This window comes from Alligator sinensis, unplaced genomic scaffold (assembly GCF_000455745.1).
Source record: "Alligator sinensis unplaced genomic scaffold, ASM45574v1 scaffold31_1, whole genome shotgun sequence".
NCBI classification, from domain to species: domain Eukaryota; kingdom Metazoa; phylum Chordata; order Crocodylia; family Alligatoridae; genus Alligator; species Alligator sinensis.
In genome coordinates, this window is record NW_005841884.1 from 1,349,795 (window position 1) to 1,375,332 (window position 25,538).

Genomic DNA, 25,538 nt, shown 5'->3' on the forward strand with positions numbered 1-25,538 from the left:
GTTGCCGGGTTAGGGAATGCTGAGGCAAAGAGACCGCGTCAGACGGGGTATGGGCAACATTTGAACAATGGTAAAGGGTCCATCACAGGGTCCAGCCCGTTGGAGCCCTGACCACAAGTGCTGTCATACTTTTCCCGGGATGACTGGTGGAAGTCCTCCCCACAAAAGGTTATGAACAATCCAATAATTGCCATAAGCCTGTTAAAAGATTATAGTAAGATCTGGAAAAGTCATGCTAAGTTGAGGCTTGTTCACAACAAGTCAAAATCCAAAATCCTGATGCTGTAAGCTATCTATTGTTTCTGAAGAAACAATGAGGTATGCCCATCCAGTATATCTGCTATCCATAGGAATTTCAATCTGGCTCCTAAGTGTCTGGTTACTCCTTAGCTTTATGTTTTTCCTGGTTATCAATCGGTTTCTTGAGATGTTCCAAACCAGATAACCCCTTGTCAATACAAAAGACAATTATTTACACTATTAAAAATGCTTTGAAGAAGCTGAACTGAGGGTATAAAAATCTGTAAAAAAAGTTGCAATGTGTGCGTGTGCTTCAAGAGAAGTCTGACACCATCCACTGTTGTTCTCGAGAAGCTGGAAGAAACAGATAGTCTCCCTTCAAGGATTGTGCTAAGAACTTTACCTGTCAACATTGCAACCCGAGTGCCTTGGACTGGTGAGATCCCAGCTCTCGCTCTCTCTCTTTTCTCTCTATGCATAGATTTCTGAACCTGAACTGTATTAGTTAAGCTTGAGCTAAGTTTCCCCAAATACTTAGTGAAACCAGGGTAGTATTGTAATTGTTTGTGTTTGTTTTTCCTTTGCATGTCTATTACCATTAGTGCCATTATATATTTCATATACTTAGCAATAAATAACTTTTATACTCAAACTGGTAGTAACTGGGTATATTTTTCCTTCCCTACTTCTCCTTCCCCACTTGCTCTGCAGCAACACTTCTTTTACCTAAGCTAAAAATCCCTGTGAAGCCCAGAATCAAGAGGCTAAAGATTGGGGCGTGCTGAGTTTGAAACACATAAGGAGATCAGCTTGTACAGACTGATTGACCCAGTTTGGCTCAGACGTGCCCTAATGAACTGAATGCTGGCCCATGAGGGTGTCAGCTGGACATCCAGACAGATTCAGAGGTATTCTGTCTACCTGTGTGCTTGTGTCTGACTGCAGTTTATTGTTGCTCCGATGAACTGATTCTTGGCATATGACGGGGGTCAGCCTGTCCATGCTGATCAACCCGGCCGGGTAAGGCATGTCACGTTAATCTGTGTGTGTTTGTGTGTATGACTGATTTGGTGACTGGAGGAACCCAGCCCCATTGAAACCGAGTCCTGCAAGATAGCTCCATTGGGGGTGAGGACTTGCAGAAAGGAGATATATAGCTCCGTATAGAAACACAAGTACACAAGCAGCACATTGACAGAATTACAAAGACCCTGGAAACATATCCCTAATAAATGAGCACACCCCAAAGTGATGGGCAAATATGGTAACAAGGGGTTTGGGGGAAACTGCACCTCAAGCTGAGGACAAGCAAAACTTGTGACATAGGTGACAGTGTGTGTGTTAAGGCGCAGCAGGGTGAAAGCTGCAGGCTTGCTAGCCCTTGCTGAGGCCACAAAGCCTGCCAGCTTTCAAGGAAATAGGTATAGGGGCTTCTGGGTTCTGGGGCCCTGCACCTGACTGCTGACAGCTAAACTTGTGACATGGGTGCTTGTGGGACTGTGTCTTGGGGCACAGGGGGGTGAAAACTGCAGGCCTGCTAGGCCCTGCTGAGGCCATGAAGCCTGCCAGCCGTCAAGGAGATAGGTGCAGGAGGAGTCTGGGTTCTGGGGCCCTGAACCTCTAGCTGCTGACAGACAAAACTCATGACATGGGTGGGTAACACTGTGTGTTTTAAGGTGTGCCCTCATTCAACTGACACCAAGGCAGGAAGCAGGGCTGCCTTTTTTGCAGCTTTTCCATCCCTCCCCCAGAGCACTGGGATTGGAAGGGCCCTCAGGAAAGGATGACAGTCACAGGCCACCTACACAGTCAATCATGGAGCACTCCTTCCCCCCACCCTCCTTGCTTTAGTTTCTGTTTCCCTGCAGGCAAGCCCAGCTTGAGCTTTGAAACTCAAAACATTTTGAAAATTTCGAAACATTTTGACTTGCCTCGTTTCATTTCAAGGCTGTTTAGAAGCTCTCCATTTCGTTTCAATTTTGCTGTTTCGAGCTCGAAACAAGTTGAAACAGCTGGCAAAATTTTGCACAGCCCTAGTATTTAGCAAGAAAATACTGTTTCCATTATTAGTTTATACAGTGTTAATCTCCCCAGATACCCATGTCAGGTATTTGCAAAGCACTTATGCAAGAAGGTGTCTCTTGCTCTTGATTATCTTATTTAGCATTGTCTGTAAGCTTCCTTTTAAAGGAATGGAGAGAAGAGTTAAAGATATTGCAGCACCATGGCTTTTGCATTACCTGGAATCCCCACAATAATATTCAGAAATCTGTTAATGTTGGAATTTCTAATTCCACTTTCAAATGTGTTCCAAAGTTCCAGACAGGCACAATACACGTTTTAAAAAATCATTAAGAAGCCAACACTTGAGAATCGTTATGACCAAACCATTGCAATATGGCTAGAAATCAACCTGCCCAACCATAAACTGGTCAGTTAGATTCAAATGCCCTTTGATGGCATACACCCTACTTCAGGAGCAGGCAATTATTTCAGGGAGAGGGTACTTAACAAGTTTTGATGAGCCTTGGAAGGCCACATGGGTAGCCCTGCACCTGAGAGTTGCCCCACCCCCTGGTCACCATATTGGGACCGGAAGTCCCACCCCCTAGCCCCTGACCTTTGCCACCAGAAGTCTTTTCCCTTGCCCCCCAGAAATACTCCTTTTGGGAGGGGGGTTGCCATCTTAGAACTAGAAAAAAACTAAATCATACACCTACAAAAATATATTTTAATAAAGAAGTCAAACACCTACTAAAATATATTTTAATTTTATTACAAAAATATTTTTAATGATGTGTTTGTGTACTGTATATAGAAGGGATTGCATAATAACTCAAAATAAAAGTTGCACTCATATTGTGGGGGGTGTATGGTGAGATGTGGTGGTGTGGCTGTGCAGGGAGGGAACAGGGTATGTTGGGCTGTGTGTCCACATGTGGGGGGTTGTTGGGGCAGGGTGTTGGTGTGAGGTTTGTAGGGTGAGGGAGGGTGGGGGCTGTGGGGACCACCCACATGGCATGTTGCTGCTGCTGGCAGTGGGGGCTCAGGGAGCTCATGCCCAGTGCAGGCACTGGTGCCCAGTGGGGCGCAGCTCTGGTTGGGAAGGAACACAGCCTGCCCAGCCACCTCTATTACAGGGGCTCCACACTGTATGCCTGCAGCTCCCACACTTGCACTAGGGAAAGCCCTGTGCTGGACTCCTCAGGGAAGCAGGGGACAGGACTCCCTCTACTCATGTTGGAGTCCGCAAACCTGTGCAGCAGGGGGTGGGAAAGACAGCTGATGCCAGCCCCTGCATGCAGCCCCTGCAACAGAGACAGCAGCAGAAGCCAGCTGGGAACCACAGAGGGTGGGCTGGCTCCTGCTGTATTCTGCAGATCCAGCATTGCTGGGAACTGTGCACTGCTGGTAGGTGCCCGGCCAGCTCTGTGCCACACCATGCAGTTCCTGGCTGCAACACTGGGACCACAGAACACAGCAGGAGCCAGCCCAGCCCCAGCAGTTCCCAGCTGGCTCCTGCTGCTGCCAGCCCTGACCCCCAGGGCCTTGCGCTTGCACCTGCTTCCACTTTTCTCCCCACACCTGGCACTGTTGCCTTTCCCCTGCTGTTTTCCCTTCCTTCCCCTCCCCAGGCTGACTGCCCCCCCTGCCAGCAGCATGCAGTTCCCAGCCTCAGGACCGGAACTGCACGGCTCACCAGAAGCCAGCTGGAAACCACATGGTGCCAGCTGGGCTGGGCTGGCTCCTGCTGCACCAGCAATCCTCTGCCCCCATTCGTTCTTATCTGATTCTCCACTCCCAGACAGAGGAAGGTGGGGGAACAGCTCCAGGGTCTCCATGCCAGAAGCCTCTGCTAGGCAGAAGCTTCTGGCTGGAGGCTGTGGAGGCTGGGGTTGGGGTGAGGCCAGGTGAGCCTTGCTCTTGCTGCTGCTGGGTCTGGCCACTGGCTCTTCCTGATCCTGCTGCCACTGGTGTCTTGTCATTTTTGACAGGCAGCCATGGGAAGATAATAATTAGTCTTTTAATTTTTTTAGGGCCCCACAGGCCGGATAGAATGGCCTGGCAGGCCAGATCCAGTCCATGGGCTATATTTTGCCCACCCCTGCCCTACTTCCTATCTAAGAACTGGGGGGGTCAAGTAGCCCAGTTTATATCAACTCTCGGGATAAAACCATACACTGCCTCTCAGATAAAATGTCCAAACCTTAATATTGATATATCAAACTGTTTAAGTGCTTTAATTTCAGTTGAAAATCAATCTGAAGTCAATGCAGTCTCCAGACTACAACTCTACATTTCCTTGCAAGATGTATCATTTAGCAAGCAGACAGAGGTGTTCTGTCCAAGTTGAAGTTTCCAAGGGTTCTTGATGTGCAGCTACATGAAGAATGCTTTATAAAACGCCAGCCTCAAGTTAACTAGCCACGATTTAATGTGATATAATACGCATCTAGCAGACTGACACAATGATCTAGTAAAGCACACATGGAAAAAAAGTCCTTTGTTTTGGCTACTGGCATTATTTAAACAGGGAAGTTGCTACATTATACAATCAGGTAAAAATACAGTTAATTGGCATAAAACAAACCACTGTGTTGAGCTGCAGGGAACAAATGGCATGGAAATTGACAGATACTAATTGGGTCTCCCTGACAATTTGTTTTCTGCAAAACCATGAAAAAGTGCATTTTTTGCAACACAAATTGAAACTACTTCATTTTGAAGGACAAAACTGGCATTCAGATAACCCAAAACAGACATGTATGTAAATCATAATCACAGTAATGTCAAAACTAGATAAATATTTAAATACATCTAAACACCATCATGATAAGTGCTGCTGAAAAAAATTAGTAAATAGTCAGACCCAAATATTATCACTCCTCTTTATATCACACACAGCCTGTTATCAAAGTGTGCACCATCAATGACTGATTTCCACAAACAGTAACACAAAAAAGCCTATTTACTTCCACTCTGAACTTGTCACAAAACTGCTTAATGTCAGCAAATTATCTCCACTAGGTAAATTGACCATTTCATGCAATGGTTTTAAACCAAGGTGTTGCAGCACTGTTAGGCATGCAAACATAATTTCCAAGATCAATCAAGAGATTAACAGGAAGTCTAGTGTAGTCTTTTTAAGTTCTCTGCAATGGAAGAATTACTGTATAATGTTTCTGTAGTTAAAAAATGAGTGAAAACTCAAGAGCTGGCACTTTCTTAGGGGTACCTCAAATCTAATAAGGGGTGCCTTCAGTCTAAAAGAGATGAGATTAACTGATTTAAAGACTCAATTATCAAATGATGTTCCAAGATCAAATGAGTTAGCAGACAATTACTGACAAAGTAATTTGCCTCATTGAAGAAATATATGAAGTTAGGCAACAGCAAAAATATTTGTATATGTAAAATAAGCTAACTAGGCCCCTGCTCAGTGCCTGATATTTAAGTTATTGCTAGAGTCTAAGTGTGGCTTGTCTTGGCTTTCATGCCATGCATGAAAATTATCTGGTAGTTAAGCTGTAGCGCGTGCAGGATGTTATGCCACATATTATGACTTTTTGGCTGTGCTTACAATATTTGGGGGAGGGGGGAGGTTGCAAGTTTTAAACAAAGGCTCTGAGTCAGTGAAGCACAGCTGGGGTTGCTGAAGAAAAAGGGGCAGATGAGGGGCTTTTTAGTTCAGTGATACAGCTTCTCCACTCCCTTCAATTAGTACATAATTTTTAACATAGAATAAATGTTATGCTTGTTACTTCATTCCTCGTCTTAGATATTAAATAAATGTCATACTTAGACATTACATAAGTTCACAAAATGCACAAAAGGAGTAGGGTATAAATTCTGATGCCCGCAAATGTGTATCCATACAGTTGTCTTTCTAGAAGGAATTAGGACACAAGTAAGTTCCACCTGGTATTCAACTCCAGTTATTGTCAGCTTCACTTGATATCACAGGCTTCATTCAGTCCCATAATGTAACATTATCACAGTCTGACTGTACTATAACAAGAATGTAAATTTTCCTATGTTCCTATGGATTTAAGAGGTGAATATTTCAAATCATAGCATGGACTGATGATTACACCTATATTTCTGAGAAGTTGTGGTTTTCTGTTTAATAAATTTAAACTGATACACTTAAACACTGTTGAAACTGTAACCACAAACCAATAAACACATATCACTAAGCAGATATTTAGAACCAGATCATTTTCTACCTATTAGGTACCTGAGTGTAATCCTGTTCCACACTGCTCAAGTCCCAGAAAAACCATTAACATAAAAAAGGGTGGGTCCTCCTTGCCAGTCACTGCAACTCAAGAGACTAACTAACTAAGAGGAAGGTACGTTCCACAATAATTTTTCAACAAAGTACATTTAACTCATACCAATTTCGATTTGCAGCAATATTGGTAGAGCCCAATTTCACAATATCCTAAATTAAACTAATTAGTTCATCAGTAGATGAGTATAGACTTGGTCTGTACATCAGATCAAGTCTATATTGATCTACATATTATAGAGCAAAACAGAAGAAGCCTGTTGTCAAACCAGGAAATGAATCGATTTCTATTGGCTTCCAATGCAGGCTACCTTAACCACAAGACCATCCTTCCTCTCTATGGTACAATATACTTCAAGTCCTATGCTCTCAACCAGGGGCAAGTAAAGTGAGTTTTATTTAAAACCAGAAAGAGTAGCCATCTCGAGTATGTGCATGATACTACTAATTTGTACTTCTTCATGAATTCCAGTTTATTACACTAATCTCTGGTGGTAAAACTGAAGATTGCAAGAATGAAAGAAAACAGTTTGCATAAAATGTAAATCAGCAAGATGAGCATTAAGTAAATTCTATGTTATTATGATATAGTAAAACCATGACTAACTTTTTCACACTATTTCAAAATAAGATAACTATGATACCCTTGCTTAGACTCAGAAAATTGTCACCTTTATTCATTATAATCAGCCAAAGATTGTGGTTCTAACATATTCCAGTGTAAATTACAAGGTCAGACTCTACTATTCAGATCCTGAGTCCATATCAGTGTACAAATCTCGACAGAAAGTAGGGCAATGCTTACTTGCAAAAAAATAAAACTATCAATCCAGAATGAATAAAATAACAGTGGTAAGCTGCCAGCACTGAGGAATAGGCAAGATAGTAGAACTAAATTTGGGGACTTTTGGATCCCACTCTACTGAAAAACATTCAATAAAGGTTACAGAGCAAGGAACACATGATCCCCTCCAATGTTTGAGGAAATAAGCAAAATCACATTAATCATATAGGTTTATAAACAGGGAAAGCCCTATAGAGGGAATATTAATCTACTCAGTGTACTACAACTTGACCCTCACCTCTCCTGTGTAGAAGCCAGATGAAACGGAATATTTGTGGGGTGAGGGGTAAAGGAGGAGGAAGAAAGGAGGGGAACAACTTACAACAAGGAACATCTAAACCTATATTAAGGAATCAGAACTCAGGGTAGAGGGGATATCTTTTATTAGGCCAACTAGATTTTTGTGGAAAAAAAATTCTTTATATGCAAGTTTTTGGGCACAAGCACACTTCTTCAGTTCAACTTTTACAATCTTTTCTCCTATGCCTGAAGAAGGGTGCTTATGCCCGAAAGCTTGCAAATAAAGAATTTTTTTTTCCCCTAGCAAAAATCTAGTTGGTCTAATAAAAGATATCACCTCTACCATGGGTTCTGATTCCCTCTGCCTCTAGACCAGTACTGTTACAACCTGGATACCTAACCTATATTAAAGCACATTACGACGATATACACAAAATATTGCCAAATAATCATTAACATAAATGGTCACATTACCTCCCTAACACCACCACCTGCTTCCTTGTAGCAGTGGAGCAATAATGGCAAACGTTCAAGTTGATGCACAGGAACACACTGTTACAGCTGCAGTTTGAAAGAATAGTAGTAGCAGCCTCTTATTTTTATATAAACAACAGACAAACAACACCACACACTCACCAAGGTTCTCTGTCTTTGCCTAATCACACTCCTCATGTTAATTATTCTTACTTTAATATACTTCTGGGATTCTAAACAACAGGAGACAGAGCTTTCACCTATTAAGCACCATTTCTTTTCATAATGAAGCAGGGAGAAATGCATTTCTGGACTTAACCAGTTAGATGGTCTTAGACTCCTCCATGCAAGTAAGAGTGCATAAGTTGCATGCAAAAATTCTCCAAAAGATATACATTAGATCAGAGTTGCCCAAGCTTAATCACGTGGCAGGTTAAGGTTTGCAATTGGATGCTTTGTCCCTGGCTAATGCACAAGCATTTTTAAACTGTTATGCCAGTACAACTGAGGACCCACTACCATAAAATAGTCTGTAAAATTTATGGAACCAAACAAGAAAAGATAGACGTGATACTTCAAGTCCATTTTTTATTAAAATACAGTACCTGTTTTATCTTCATGTAGAAAGTTTCTGTGAATGTTTTCCTGTACCAGAAACGCTCATTAGCAGGATAAACACGCACAACAGTCTCCAACAAAAAGCGGACTGGCTCTATTACTTCTGTGACTACCATGTCCACAGCCACAGTCATGTAAACACGTTTGTCTGGAACACAAAAATAAAGTTAATGTACAACAACAAATAAAGTTAGCTTCAAGGAGAAAATTTCTCAAGGTACCCAAATACAAATTAGAAACAGACTGCTGTTTAAATTCAGTCCCTTCCAGCTACTCATTCTGCAGCATACATCTCACATTTGTTATCTGTATTTTAGATTTTGCATATCCACGTTAGCCAATGAGCTTTATTCCATTAGTGCCAAAATGGTCCAACAATTTTCCAACAAATTAACATTTCTAAAGGTGAAGGAAAAATGGATCATACAGGAAAAAGCAGCAACAGTCACATCTGACATCATAAATAGGAAACAGAACTGGACAAAGCTCACAAATCCAATGAGGCACTCTACTACTGAAGAAAAGAAGTTAAATATCTAATTTAAAGGATCCTCAAAATGTCCTCCATTTGTCCCAAGCTCTCTCATAGCATTGATGTACAATCTGGATCCATGATGCTTAAGGCTTATCAGATAGATGCTTCATCATAAGGGGTCCAATCCTGAGCCTCAGGCAATAACAACACACACAAACACCACACACAAAACTCCAGAGACAGTTACCTGATTGGACCATAAATGGACAAAGAAAACACAGTGCTGCCAAATCATGAATTGAAAACTGGGTCAGGCTGTTCAGCAAGATCTAACCTATGCTATACTAGGAAACAACATTTTTAATGCTTTAAAACATTTTTTTAAATGATAGTAAAAAAGCTAGTAAAACAAAACAAAACAAAAAACCCAAAACAGCAGAAACAATTACAAACTTGGAAGTCAGCGCTATGTTAAAAGTCTCAATGAAAATACAAAAGAATGGTGACAACTGAGTCCACATTCAATCAAAGCAGTAAAAGAGGTAAAGACATCAATAAGCATGCCTGGAATTGAAAATTCAAATTCCCAAGGGCAAGTGAACATAATCCCAGACAATGTTTTATCAGGTCCTGAATGGCAACAATTCTCACACCAATACGAGCAATTTTAATCTCTTCGTATTATATGTGTTCATATAGTTAACACAGTTCTGATGCTAAATTAAAACTTGTTGGTTACCATGATGCATAGAATGGTCCCCAAGAGTATCTATAACCTATGTCAGTCATAACTATACAACAACATTTTAATAAAAAATACTCAATTTAATTTATATGAAGTAATTAAGTAAACAGTACTGTTTTTAAAAAGTTACCTTTAGGAGTTTCCTCATTAAGTACTAGAAATGTAGGTGCATTAGGATTCCACATTCCAGTAATAACATAAGCTTTCCCATCAGAGCTCTTTCCCATGGACTCCTAAGAATAACACATATATTATTTGTATTACAGTGGCCCCTAGAGACCAAATAAAATTAGGGGCCTAGCTGTGCTAGGCACTTTACAGTGAAACAAATGCCCCCTGTCCCAAAGCAAACAATCTAAATAAGCAAGTTAAAAAAAAAGTGTGAAGGAAGGGAGAGAGAAAGAGCTAAAAAACAAACAAGTTAGTTGGAAAACTTGAGGGTAAACAGGTCAATGACTTTTCATACCAGTATTTTGGGAGCTATTTGCAGTCATTGTTGCCCCCCACCCCACATTTCCCCCTCCCTGTTTTTTGGGGGTTTTTTTGGAGGCAGAAGGCCCCTACAACAAAGAGGAAACAGAAAAACAAAGAAAGTAATTGAAAAGATGATGGGAGGTGGTGGGGGGAAGCAGACATGGAGGACGGTGCCAAGAAAATTGCCTGTCCAGAAGTAAACCAACCACTAAGCATGGGAAGAAGGGGAAAAGGAAGATTACTAATGATGTAGTTAGCAGCGATAGTCTGAAGTCAAGCAGAAGGCAGGCCAGGGTTGTGCCTTGGGGTTTAACTCATTCAAATAGAGGCAACATCTGACAAAGTAGGTGGTTGCCTGTGAAAGTCTATGCCTTCCTGAACAAGTTGGCCCCTAAGGCAGGGCAGGGTAGCAACTTAGGCCAAGTTACTTATTCTTATTAAATAAACCAAGAAATGCAAAATGGGGGTTATTTCTGGAAATCAAGATTTCAACTCTTGTTAATATTACATATATTAGTATGTTATAAAGATTTATTCCAGATTCAGAAGGCATTTGCCCATGTTGCAAATGCAAGCAATTTACTATGGTTTGTTGTTTCATTTGCTAATCAAAAAACAGAACTGATCATTTCAAGACTAAGATTTCAAGACTACAACAGAGGCAAGTGTGCCCAATGTCCGCTTGCCCTGTTTTGTTTTAGCTGACATTTAGTCCCTCCCTGTCATGAGCATGATTTTTTTAAAAAAGAAATAGAAAAAAAAAGAAGTCAGGCTGATTGCAGGGAGGGGGAAGGGGAGAGATGCAATAGAAGACCAGAAAGAATGCATTAAAATAAGGGATTTGAAAGCCAGTCCAGACAACAGGTGATAGAGATGACATTAGGGTGCATTACTCTGATCTTTGTAGGAAGTAAAAACATATCCTCAAGATCTGAGCAAAAAGTCAAGCCAATGACACATGCCAGTGTTATGAATAGTCTTTTATGGCACTGGTGTCAGACTTGCTGGTGAGGGAGAACGTAAATTATTTGCAACATGTCAAAGAACCACTGGAACTTCTCAAGTTGAGTCAAAACCATTGACTCAAAACAATTTTTGAAATGTAAAAGGAAATTACAGGCACAGAAGAGTCAGAACAAGTTGAGAGTGGGTGGACAAGGAGAAGGGAAAGTAGGAAGAGGTTTCTTATATATACATGGATGTAAATGATAGCTAAGAAGCACATCTGGAACTGGCAAGAGGGTTTGCTTGTATGGGGGTTGTACAGAAAGTACAAGTTGGAAAAGGCAGATTGAAGTCAAGAGCAATGGACAAGATTCTGAACCGCATGAAAAAAAATTAGAACTGCAGTTTCTTTTCACTTTGAAAAAAATATGACCATTGATTTAGTGCACAATTATGAATACAGTACTTAATTTTTAATTAGAAAATTTTAACCATTGTGCCTTGCAAGCCAAAAATCCAGTCACTTGTAACTGTCAGCTTACCAAGCTGGCAGGCTCTGTGGATGGGGAGAGAGAACTGGATGCGATAAACCTTGACTTTAGCAAGGCTTTTAACACCATCTCATAGGACATTCTCATTAACGAGTTAAGGAAAACGAGACTTGAGGAAAGTACTGTAAGATGGATACATAACTGGTTGGCTCATCATGCTCAGCAAGTAGTCTGCAATGGCTCGATGTCTATTTAGGGAGAGGGGTGGGGTTCCCCCGGGGGTGGGTCCAATACTTTTAAATATATTAATTAATAATTTGCTCAATGGGACCAAGTGCACACTTAGCAAATTTGGGGATGGCACCAAGTTGGGTGATGTTGCAGACAGCCTGGAGGATAGAGGTGGGGTCCAGAATGACCTGAATAGACTGGACTGGAAAGATGACCAACAATTAAGCAGATGAAGTTAAAGAAGGACAAGTGCAAAGTCCTGTACTTGGCATGAAATAATTGCACGTACAAATACAGACTGGGAAACGAGTGGCTAGGCTTCAGTACTGCAGGGAAGGATTACAGTAAACCATAAGCTGAATACGAGCCAACATTATGCTCTTGCTGCAAAAAGGGCAATAGTATTCTGGTTTGTATTAACAGGAGAGTCACTTGCAAATCAAGGTAAGAGATTTTTTTCACTCTGTTTGGCACTGATGAGACCTCATTTTGGCCCCACACTTCAAGAAGGATGTTAGATTGGAAAGAGTTCAGTATAGAGTGACAAAAATGATGAGAGGCATGTGAGGCAAGACTTATGAGGAAAGGCTGAAAAGGCTAGTTATTTAGTTTGGGAAAGAGAAGACTAAGGGGGGGGGGATTTAATAACACTCTTCAAACACCTGAAGGGTGACTAGAGAGAGGATGAAGACAAGCTTTTCTCTGTAGCTGCAGGGGGCAGGACTAGGAGCTGCAGCAGAGGAAATTTACTGTATTTACCAAAATCCAAGGCTACTCTGAATTTAACATGACCGACCCCACCCCACCCCCCCCGGCCCATAATTAAAATTCCAGACATGGAAAATTTATAAATTTGTTAGTCTTCTGCGTCTAAAACCTTATTGGAGGACCATTTTAAATACATCCCCCACAACCACTGCAGCATGGCAAGCAGTGGTAAAGGACAGGCAATGGGGTCAAGTGACCTGACCCATGCACCTTGCTCCATATCCCCCTCCACCACTTAGCCCTCTCATTCCTGTACACCCTGGCATTTGCCCCCATATCTTCCCCTTCTCTTGCCCATCCTCACAATGCCTTCCCCCTCCACATGACTACTTGCCTACTCTGCCTGTCCTGCCACTGCCTCAGCCCCCTCCCTATTACCCCCCCAGCCACTTACCCTGCAGCTCCAGCCCTGGACAGGGAAGGCATGGTCACTCAGAACCCAACCTGGCCATGCAGCAGTGGCTGCAGTGGCAGCAGCTCCAGCCATAGATTTGGGCTGGACTTGCTGTAACTGTCATTGCTGCTGCATGTCCAGGCAAGGGCTGCAACAACCATGTGCTCTGTGTCCTGTGCTGGAGCCAAGGGAAGCAGCAGCTGCAGCTCTGACTCCAACTCTGAGCCCAAGACATGGATATAGTCAGAACCACAGCAGCCACCTGTCCCACCACTGCCAGCACTGGCTTGTACTCAAATCCCAAGACAAGGGGTTTTTTTTCCCCCCCTCAACATTTTAAAAGGCAGTGGGGAGGGAGAGAGGGCACAGGATCTCATCCTGGACTCAAATACAGCAAGTTGGAGATTAGGAGGCACTATCTGACTATGAAGGTGATCAAGCCTTGGAACAGGCTACCTAGAAAAGTTGTGAAATCTCCATCCAGGGAAATTTTCAAAAGCAGGTTGACAGACACTTGGAATGGTTTAGTAAGGAACAATCCTGCCTTGAGCATGGGGCTGAATTAGATGAATTTGTGAGGTCCCTTCCAATCTGCCTTTCCTATGATTCCTATTTTAAAGAATCTACAGACCATTTCTAGTACCTTTCACTTCATTGTTTTATATCAAGGTGCAAAATGTAAATGAGTACAATTCCACTGAGGAAACATCCTAATAAGGTAACAAAATCCTGTATTTCATGTGTCAAATGAAATTATCAAAAACAAGAATTTAATAGACATATGGGCACCTTGAAATTGCCCTAAAAAAAAAAAAAAAAAAAAAAAAGCAAAAAGCTATCATCATATAGCTTCTATTTTGCCAGACAAATTGATTATTACCATATCCAGTAAATGCATGTCACTATTCTTCACATTTCGCCCTGGACTTAGCAGCATCCCAAAGCATCTGCAAAAGTTTTTCAAAATTAAAAATATTAGAAAGCTCTAGAAAAGTATAAGTATCGTCTACTTAATGCCACAGATTACACATAGTTTTCCATTTAAACAGGAACACAGCATTTGCAATAGGTTTCTGTTCACACACATGCAACAAGAGACACAACATGTACAAAGAAAAGCTACAAAGATAAGAACAGATTAGGTATCAAATTGTTTTCCCCTACCATTTTTTTTTATTATGAATAGGCTTTAAAACATATATAGTCAACGACCCCGAAACAATGCTGATACAAAAGGAGGTAGACTGAAGCTACAGAATTCAACATTTTACTAAAACTGAAGGTAAGAAGTATTAAATCTTATTTCTAATATTCCTTTACATTTACAAACACATAGTATTCAGGGCTCTTACATATTGTTCTATACCTTGGAGTTATAGTCTTTGCTAACTGTGGAGTTGATTAGGAATAGGACAAAAATTAGGTTATTCCCTCCCCTTTCCATACTGCTTTAGAGATGCATAAAACCACGAGAAGAGTCAAGTTCAAATTCAAGCACCTAAAAGGGGAAATTAAACGTTTTAAAACTATTTCATTTCTATCTATTTCCCAACCATCTGGCAGAAATTACAATCTTCTTTAACATTCATTGCCCTCTGATTCTTCTAGTAAAGGACACAAATTCACAAAACACCATGAATTAGCATTCAGATATCCCTATAGAAATTAGGATCCCACTGTGCTAACTGCTTACATCTTCCCTAACACTGTCTGCAGTCTAAATAGAAATGGTAAAAGAAGTACTATCATCCCCTTTATGTAAAAGTAAAGGAACAAGAAAGGTACAAACACAATATTTTAAAAATCCTATAAGGTATATGTAGCCCTTCCCCTTTGAACATGTACCTTCACAAAACAGAAAAGTTTAGCTCGGCATCAGTTTACAACAGAGATACTTAATGTATTACATAGAACATTTTTGAGATACAATCTCACAATAAGAAAAGTATCTGAGAAGTACTGATTATAAAAAGTACAGGAAATATTTTAGTCTTTTGACAGAAATTTCTCTCTGCACAATTGGCCAATTTTCTTTAATGGGAAAAATGCTTAACGGCTTTTACTATGAAAATTTAGGCTTTATAACAAATGGAGATTCAAAAGGAACACAGTTTAGACGCTTAGTATTCTCATGATAGCACTGAAGACAAAAGCAGTTTCACAGTTTTCAAATGACTGACAGCTAACTAATTAATATTGCAGTGAGCATGGTATGTTATGAGCAGAAATGTAACAAACAACAATGCAATTACACTCTTAAAACCTGTTACAAAACCAGGTTTTTTACATTAGCAATTAGCAGGCTATTAAATAGGTTTGTTCCTGTTTAATGCATGCAATTTTCTTTTTCTGCTTCATTATAAAAATAAGGCAGGGCAGTTATTTATATCCAAAACTCATTTTCTCTCTCTCCCAATAATGACAGAGAAAATAAACAACTACTTTTTAGTCTTCAAAAAGCAAGGAAGTCAATAAATGTGGAAGTAGGATTACCAGGGAGGAGACAACTAAAATACACCAACATGCCACAATACAGTACCATGTAGAGATACCATACCCAAGTTAGCTTAGTTACCAAAAGCAACTTATCTCCAGTAGCATGGTACTTCACCCAGCCTAATTAGGCCTGGTACACACACAGCTATACTTCCTCGCAGAGACAGAGATACTCAAGTAAACTGGTTTATCTTTACACAGAGGTACTAAACGCAGTCTTAGGCCTTTCCCGTGCAACTTGTTCCATAAAGGCAACCAACCTGTGTGAGCACAGAGACCAGCAGAAGACAGTGGGGTTGCATGTAGGCGCACAAGCTTGCCTGCATACAGAAAGATAGAGTAGCATGCTCAACTTTAAAATAAACTGGGATCATACTCAAACTAACGCAGACTTCTATTTATAGAAGCAAAAAGGATATTCACATATAAAGCTAATGGTTTTAAGGCAAAATGAACTTTAACCACATTCTCCTGCAACTTGGAGAATCCACACAGTTTTTACTTATGAAATATAAAGATACTGGTCGAGGCTTCAACCCAGCGGTTCTCAACCTTTTTTTGGATTTCAAGGCACCTCTCCATAAGTGTTCTGAATTTTAGCAGCACGTTGTCACTGCAGGAGTTAGAAGGGGGTCACAACAGCTGCTAGAAGCACAGAGGTTGGTGCCAGGTGAGGAAAGCAGAAGCAAAACCTGCCATGCCTAGCTCTTTCTGGTATCTGCCCTCTCCCTACCTTCACTTTGAACCTGAAAGCTTGAGAATGGCTCCTGCTGTTGTAGCTACTCTTCCAAGAATTCAGAAGACTAGCTACCAGAGCCATATGCCCCTGCAGCTGCTCCCACCAACTCCAGGAGCATGGGAGGAGTGGGGGGAAATGAACTTGGCCCCATGTCTGCCTGCCCAACTGTGACACTGCACGTGGCTTGAAGCATAAAGGCAGCCACTGCAGGGGTAGGACTGGAACCAGTGACCCAAATATGAAAAACAAATTACAAAGCATCAAATTTCTCCTCGCTTCAAAGTTCTACTACTTGAGGTATACCCTTCACCAGTTATTTTTTACAGTATAGCAACCAAAACAAAATACAACCTTCAAGCAATGTTTCCATTAGTCATCATCCCATCCCACTTCTACATCCAAGGATCATATATGGACAATCTTAACCACTGCACCATGTTAAAAGCTTGTGTTGAGTTGATTGTCCACTATGACCATTATGCCCTTTTCCAAGTCACTGTTTTCCAAAAATGACCTACACCATACAAACATCACCTACATGCTTGTTTCCTAGGTGCAGGAAGTTGTATTCATCTTATCAAAATGCATCTTACCTTTGTATGGGCCAGAGTGGCACACAATCAGATGTACAGTACACAAATGATCCGTCATTGCATACCACTCAAACCCATATGTGCCATTCGTAAGTTTTACTAGGAACATATTCCTTCCAGATCATTAACAAAAGACAATGGCTACTGCTCAAGCAAGAGCCTCCTGCAAAACTGCATTAGAAATACCCTATTTACAATTACTTTGAGATCCATCAGTTAGCCAGTTTTTATTCCATTTAATGTATGCTATGTGATTTTGCAGAGTCAGTTTTTAAAATCTGGCTGTTAGGCAGTACTAAGTCAAACGATGCACAGAAGTTTACTGTATGCCAATGCAATTACTTATCAACCACACTTATAAATCACCCCAAAAGTTCTAACAACTGTTAGAAAACCTAGTTTTAAAAACTCCAGGGAAGTTTTGCTAGCAGGAACAATCTCCAATTTATGCCCTCCAGACTAAAATTCTCCCATCATCCTACTCCAAGCAAGAGTTTGTTCTACATACAGAATCGGGAAAAACAACTGGAATGAAGAGCTCTCAAAAAAACCCACCTAGACCCCTACCTGCTCAAGACAAATCATCTAATACAAGTTGAAAGGAACTGTTTATCCTGCACAAATGCAACCTAATTTGGCAGTCTACAGCAAACTCTCACCAGTACCTACCTTGTGCTTTCTCATTTAGAACAACGAGGCACAAGAATCTCAGGTACTGAAATCCTGATAAGCAGCAGTCTACAAATTTCTTATAACAAGTTTCTTGAAGCACTTGTGGAAAATAAGGTACAAAATACACTTATAAAAATAATGCTATGATGTCCCAGAACCCAGGGGGGACAAGGCTGAACTCCTCAACGAGTTCTTTGCCTCAGTGTTCCTAAGTGAGGGGCACGACAAGTCTCTCACTGGGATTGTAGAGAGGCAGCAGCAAGGCGCCAGACTTCCATGCGTAGACCCGGAGATGGTGCAGAGTCACTTGGAAGAACTGGATGCCTTTAAGTCGGCAGGCCCGGATGAGCTCCATCCGAGGGTGCTGAAGGCACTGGCCGACATAATTGCAGAGCCACTGGCGGGAATATTCGAACGCTTGCAGCGCACGGGTCAGGTCCTGGAGGACTGGAAAAGGGCCAATGTGGTCCCCATTTTCAAGAAGGGGAGGAAGGAGGACCCGGGCAACTATAGGCCAGTCAGTCTCACCTCCATCCTTGGCAAAGTCTTTGAAAAAATTATCAAGGCTCACATATGCGAGAGCCCGGCAGGACAAATTATGCTGAGGGGAAACCAGCACGGGTTCGTAGCAGGCAGATCGTGCCTGACCAATCTAGTCTCTTTTTATGACCAGGTTACGAAACGCCTGGACACAGGAGGAGGGGTGGATGTCGTATACTTAGACTTCAGGAAGGCCTTCGATACGGTATCCCACCCCATACTGGTGAACAAGTTAAGAGGCTGTGACTTGGATGACCTTGGACCCGATGCTCTTTAATGTCTTCATCACCGACTTGGACGAGGGAGTGAAATGTACTCTGTCCAAGTTTGCAGATGACACAAAGCTTTGGGGAGAAGTGGACATGCCGGAGGGCAGGGAACAGCTGAAAGCAGACCTGGACAGATTAGACAAGTGGTTCCCATGACTATGTTTGCCCAATATGGGCCATGTGTCTCAAGTCATGATCAATGTTGACTGCACTGAATCAGCTTCAAAGCTGGTTTCCATTACTAAGCATATGCAGCTTTAGAAACAGTTTAATGAGCTTTCCTTGTATACAAATAAAAGGCAAGGAGCTTTTCCCATGCTAATCGTAGGGGCACCTCATCTTATATTTGAGTAAATATGGTAATTTGGTAGCCTTCAACTATGGGAACTGGAAAGTGTCTGAATGACATCAAGTGTGAACCCTTCGATTCTAATGTTTTTGAAGTACAGAATAAGTTGGAGTAATTACTGGTGTTTCTTTAAAAATATACAAACAGCTAAAAGTATTTCATTTTTGTAAAAACTAAACAATAATGCAACAAATGCTCCTGGATTATCCCTGATTGCTAGTAACTATATTACCAAGACTCTGGGGACAAAAAACAACTCAATCAATTAATCTAAAAGGATTTTCCTTTCTTCCTCCCCACCAGCAAAGTATTACCCAGAATTACATAACCAAAACAGATCTCCAACAAACTGGAGTACAGGAAGGCAACAATTAGAGGTGCAATGATATACTGGTCACATATCAGATCAGCACTGATAAAAGGAAATTAACATCATCAGCTTTTGACTTTTTTTGGCCAGTGTGGCCAATAATGTCACCAATAAATGATGCATGCATCTGCACAGTGGCAGCATGCATATGGCCAGGAATGCAGCCTGGTACCATGGGGAGCAGTGTCCTGCCAGTAAGTCTGTGGAGGGGAAAGGGTGTGTGGGAGGGAAGGGACATGGGGGGGGGGGGGGAGCAGATTGAGTCCCCCACAGTGAGGTGGGGAGTGGAGCAGGGGGTGCCCAGTCAGGGCAGTGAATTAGTCCCTGGGGCTGGGACAGAGCCATGGCTGGCTCATCCATCGGGTGTGGGGGGGCTGGGGAGCGGGACATCCCCCTGCTGCTGTGTGCACCCCTGGAGGAGGCATTGAAGAGCATGGCCCCCAGATTTGTGCACGGGATAGAAGTGGGCTGCCCACTGTGGGCTCAGGGCTGTGCCAGCCCCCTCCCGGCAGGGGGTCTGAGCTGGATTCAAAGTGGGTGGCAGCAAGGCAGGCTCAGTGGCACAGAGTGAGCAGATGGGCAGTGGTGGCAGCACTGGGAGCAGTACCTAAGCGGGGGGCTAAGGCGATTTTTGGGGTGGCTATAGCCCTCTCCACACCCTGCCAGTGCCGGCCCTGCTCAGAGCACTCCACTCTGCTACCTTTCCATTGGGAGCCCCCCACTGAGGGGCCAGCAGGAGACGTGCAGCCAACACAGGGCTCCCAAGGGAAAGCAGCAGAGTGGAGTAGCCCAAGAGGGACGGCACTAGGAGGTGGTTTGGGGGGGCTATAGCCACTCCAAAACTCACCCTAGCCCCCTCATAGTCCCCCATAGTGCTGCCACCTGCCTGCTCTGCACAGCTGAGCCTGCCCCGCTCCCGCCCATTCCAAGTCCAGCCCCAGTGCAGCCCCCCTATCAGGAAGAGGCTGGCACAGCCCCTGGCCCCAAGCCCACAGCCCACCTCTGCCCCATACACAAATCCAGGCAGCACCTGCCCTTCCCCCACTCCCTCTCTCACTGTGGATGCCTCGACCTGCCCCCATCCCCCCCATGCCCCTTCCCTCCCTAACAGACTTACCAGCAGGATACTGCTCTCCAAGATGCCTGGCTGCATTCCTGTAAATCAGCTATTGGCCGATATTGCCTGGTTAATAAAGCGGCTATTGGGATCAGCCAAGAAAATCTCTATTGGTGCACCCCTAGCAACAATATACATGGTCATCTTTGTTATAAATAGATTTTGCTCTTTGCTGACTGTAGTCACCAACTGTAACAGAAATGGTTATATGAATTTCTAACAGAAGCATCAGCATGTACCATTCACCAGCTCTGCAAAAAGTTAAGTGTCCATCTGAGAATAAAAAATGGAACACTAATTAACGCCTTTCAAAACACACCCTGATGCTGCAATACAAGAACAAAGAATTTACCAACTAGGATCAGTGAAGAACGTGAAAGGCCTCAAATAATTCTATTTCTCCTGAGTAACACCCTCGCATTGTACTCCAGACCCAACTAAATACCTTCAAAACTAAAGTTTTCCCATAGTCTGCTTCCTCTCAAAGGGTATTTTTTGAAACTTTAAATCTTTTTATAAAAAGAAATCCTGTTTAATACTAAAAATTAGAAGTCAAATATTTTAAACAGAATACAGCTTTGCTTTTCTCTTGTACTGATATTTTTTCAAGTCTATATTTCACATAAAAACTACAAAAGTTCTTTAGATTGCACGTTCAACCAACCACACACAAAAGTTTGTAAATGTGGCATTTCTAATTGCCCATGCAATCTTAAGTCTGCTGTCCACTGTGCCCTCAACCTATAAATTAAATTATTCAGGGGTCATGTGGAAGTTAGCAAGTAGGAAAAATTGAACAAGTAAGTACATTTAATAAGACTATATCATAATGTTTCCCAAGCCAAATAATAATGTTTAATCTTCATTTGTGCCTTCAGGCTGTTTGCTACTCCATTGCCACAATCAGCAAATAAAGAAAGTTTTTTATGACTGTGAATGTACAAGCTATAACTAAAAACCCTACAGATTGAAAACAGCCTATTAAAAAAAAAAAAAAAAAAGCTCCTGAAGAACAAGAATGTAATTTCAGGCTATGGAAGCACAGGCTATAGTAGGTATTTATTATATTTTGGCTACCCAAAAAATCTTTAAATTTTCATGTTATAAATATATGACTTCTAACAAAATTAGGAAGAGAGAGTAATGAGTTTTTGCTTTTTTCTATGATAAGAAATTTGTGGTTATTTTAAGACTCTTTTAGTCACTGACATTATAACACTTTTCTGGATTCCTCACACTATTTGCAAGACTGAAAGTAAACTCAAACTCTTTTGTAAGACTGCCACCTGGTGGAATATTTTTAAATACTATTAATAAAGACAAAGCTATACACACTATTGCACAAACTACAGGCCAGTTAGTATTCTTTATGATGAAACAACAGCTACTTACCTCGCCATAACCATGATTCTTCAAAATGCATTGTCCACCAAGGGTGGAATCCATGTGGACATGTACTTTATACATGAACTCAAATTCTTTTGGCTCACAGGGCTCATTCAGGGACATGCTGCCATGCTGCCCACTACATATCTTTTCTAACTCCCCACCAGCCAAAAGGCATAAAGGAGGAGTGGGGATAACTCACTTGTATTGAAGAACTAAATGTCAAAAAATTATGACAGTCACAGCAGGGGAGAAGGACAGGCTGTGGAATCCATCAACGCGACACAGGTCAGACAGTTAATGCAGGCTAGACATTCTTTCCCTGAGCAACTGTCCACATAGATTCCACTCCTAGGGACTGCCTACGCTTTGGACACTGTAACATTATGGTTATGCTGATAGAGCTATGTTGGTGGCACTTTCTGGCAGATGTATATGAACTTGCAGTGCAGGTGCATTTCTTCACCCCACTGCACCCCAAGTACCACATGAGAGTGCTCTGTTCTCAGTATAAATGTGTCCACATAAGGGCTTTGGCCAGTATAACTGATAGGGTGATACAAATCTTGTCAAACACCTAGCAACCATAGGTATGCCAGCAAAATCTCTAATGCAGAATGGACCCAGATGTCCATTTACCTGGAGATAGATGCTAGGAGTCCCACTTACACAGCCCTATCAGTAAGGACACCTCATCTGGAAGCCTCTACTAAACAATAACATCGTACAACTGCCCTACAACATTCTTTTAACACAGGGTTATCAAACACACTCCACTCTTCAGGCCAGATCCAGAGCATGGAGCTTCTCACAGGCTGGATCTGCAGGGTCATGCAGCGGCTACAGTAGAGTCGGTGGCAGAGGCAGCCTCAAGTGGTCACAAGGCAAGCAGAGCTGTGATGGCACAGCCCTCACCTACCTGACTGCCTCTGAAGGCCATATCCAATGGGGCCATAGATTCTGTGACAGGCTGCACCCACTGCTAGCCATATTCCCACATTTTTTGGCCTGCCAGTAGCCTGGCAAGCCAAATGGAGCAGCTTCATAGGTCAGATCCAGCCTGTGGGCCATATGTTTGACACCCCTCTCCTAGCAAACAGCAGAGGCCTACAGAGATCTCTCACAGCTAGGTGCATTATACTACACAAGTGGAGTTTCATTTTGATAACTTCTATAAGAATACTTCCTGATCTTTAACTTCATTATAGCTTTCTCAAGATGATCATGATACGACAAGTATATCAGACACCATGATTAATTTTTATTTTTAATTAGCATTATTTCATTATTAGTATGCTTACCTTTCAATGGCCAATTCTTTATTTGAAAGTTGCTGGATTGTGATTACCACCTTCTTCTCAACTCCCTGTTTCAGTTTGAAATAAAATTTCTCTCTGTCCTTTGGCACGGGACTAAAAAACAAAAGAACAGAGTTCTATTAGCACAAATAGTTGTATAGTTGAATAACTTACCACAATCTAGGCCTTTAACATACTTCTAAAACATGATTAACACTGCTTTGAAAATAAGTGGTTTAAAACAAAAAAATAGTCTTTTCTTTAAAAGTATATTTGAGAACTACAAAAATCAAGGAAAACTTCTTAAAAACTTAGTATAAAGCAAGAGAATAAAACTATATTACATTTATTCACTACATGCTAAATAATCATGCACCCCTCGAAAAAAAACACTACATACATTTATAACATAAGTGTGTGCATCTTCCTCCATTTTTCCAACTTACTTAAAATTTCCTTTTCCATCATCTTCTTTAACCTCTAAGGAGACAGTGAAAGTATACACATCGCTATCTGGGGTAGGAAGAACAGAGTCTTTTACGTGATCTGATGCTTGTTTGGAAGAACGTTTGAATGCCGTTGAGAAACTATATAAAATTCTGCTGACCTGGAGAGAGAGAAAAACATAAGTTAAGAACATTTATAATATCCATTTATTTTACTATGATGAATATAGACCATTGTAATGTAATCTCTCAAGGGACAGTTTCTCATTGTATACATAGGTTTAGAAATATATCCTTCAGGCTCTTTAGTAACAAGTTTACACTCGTGATTTATTCATAGATTAAACTTCTTGACATGATAAATTCTCACTACGCTCTGTAAGTAGTGAACACAGTATACTTTGACACAATGCTGTCCAACATCTAAGCCTCTGGAGGCCACATGTTCTAGGGACTGCACCTGACATAGGCTATACCAGATGTGCCGCATGGAAGCTCTCCTGCCCCCACTGCACTGTGGGGGTGAACAAGTGCAATCCTCTCCTCCCACACTGCAGTAAGCATCCCCCCAACCATTGCTGCATCATGTGGGCACAATCCCCACCCCCCACCCTCACATACAACTCCAGTTACCACACACACCCAGTGCTGCTGCAGGCTCACACATCTTATTTCCCTGTGCTGACACTCTACCCCATCCCCAGGGCAAAGGCAAGAAGCAGTCAAAGGAGAGAGGGAGAGCCTGGAGACACCAACTGCTATTGCAGCCAGAGGAATGGGGGAGCAGTGGTGGGGTGAGAGCCAAGGGACTGGACATAAAGCCCTTTTCAGACGACATGCAGTCCATGGGCCACCTGCTGGACAGCCCTGCTTTGACTAAAACATATGCTACTTCAACACTAATTTTTCTGTTTAAACTTCTGAACTGAATTCAAGCATAGAGGACAGAAAAAAGCAGAATTTCTTCCTTCAATGGATTTCACATTTGCACATAGCCTGCCCAGCTTACTGTCTGTCAAAAGCAGATCTAGCTTTATTAGTGTATGTGAAGGGTCATCAAGAAAAGAAAAATTACAAAGCCATAAAGGAAATACAAAGCACCTGAGCAAGGGACTAACATAGGAGGGATGGGGGTGAGGAAGGGAATGCCACTAGGTTACATAAGCACAACATCAGCCAACTAAGCCCGGGGGTGGGGGGGTTGCAACACTGAAAAAAAAAGATGATAGGTACACACATACTAAAAGCCACGGGTGTCCACTTTTTCCTCATTACTGTGTGAGAGGGGGGTGGAGTGAGCGAGCATGAATGGAGCCCAATGGTGGACTGAATTTGCCGCAGTCTCAGACTGGGGAGCAATTATAACCTAGATGCCATCTGTGGGGCATGGGCCACGATGTAGGGAAGATTCAGAGCCGTGGATAGCATCCCCTGGCATTGGGGTTGTGTAAGGGCAGTGTCGCAGGGCACCTCGGTGCTCCTGCTCCTAGACAGGGGAAAGCGGCCCGAGAAGAAGCTCTGATAGGACATAAGGAGCCCCAGCGGAGATAATGAGCACAGCTGCAGGTTGCCAGGGCAACTGATAAGAATCAGCTGGCCAGAAGGGGTCAGGGCCTGGCCCTCATAAAGCCCAGGGCTGAGACCAGGCTGGCAGTTCTCTGCCAGCAGCCAGAGGGGCAGGAGCTCCTGGAGCTAGGAAGTGAGAATCACAGGAACCACTCTAGCTGAGAGAAGGATGGCAGCTCTGAGAGGTTTGAGCACCATGGTTTAGCCTGATGGCTTGGAGTTAAGTTGTTACAGCCAGAGAGCGTTATGTTTGAGTTATAGCCAGGAGGCTCGAGTTTGTGTTCAGGCTTTGATATTACACCGGAGGTTTGGGTGAGGCTGTAGGGGTTGGAGGAGGCCTCATAGGGACCCCAGAGGGGTGGGGCCTGAGTGCCTGAGTGAAGGCACAGTACTTTAAGGGGGGACCCCAGTGGTATGGGAAACCCGGTACTGGTGAAGGCGCAGCTCGTAGTGCGGAGCGCCACCA

The 25,538-nt window shown here is 42.4% G+C and overlaps 1 protein-coding gene across 3 annotated transcripts in view; it reads right to left on the reverse strand.

The window, feature by feature from the left end:
- RABGAP1L (RAB GTPase activating protein 1 like) overlaps nt 1–25,538 on the reverse strand; it is a 452,085-nt gene that overhangs the window by 413,091 nt on the left and 13,456 nt on the right. For all 3 annotated transcript variants that reach the window (XM_025196731.1, XM_006017708.3, XM_006017709.3), the window contains exons 5-9: nt 23,507–23,667; nt 23,064–23,174; nt 14,112–14,178; nt 10,059–10,161; nt 8,696–8,856 (exon numbers count right to left, since the gene is read on the reverse strand). In XM_025196731.1, coding sequence (XP_025052516.1) covers nt 8,696–8,856; nt 10,059–10,161; nt 14,112–14,178; nt 23,064–23,174; nt 23,507–23,667 — 603 coding nt within the window. The remainder of the gene's footprint in view (nt 1–8,695; nt 8,857–10,058; nt 10,162–14,111; nt 14,179–23,063; nt 23,175–23,506; nt 23,668–25,538) is intronic.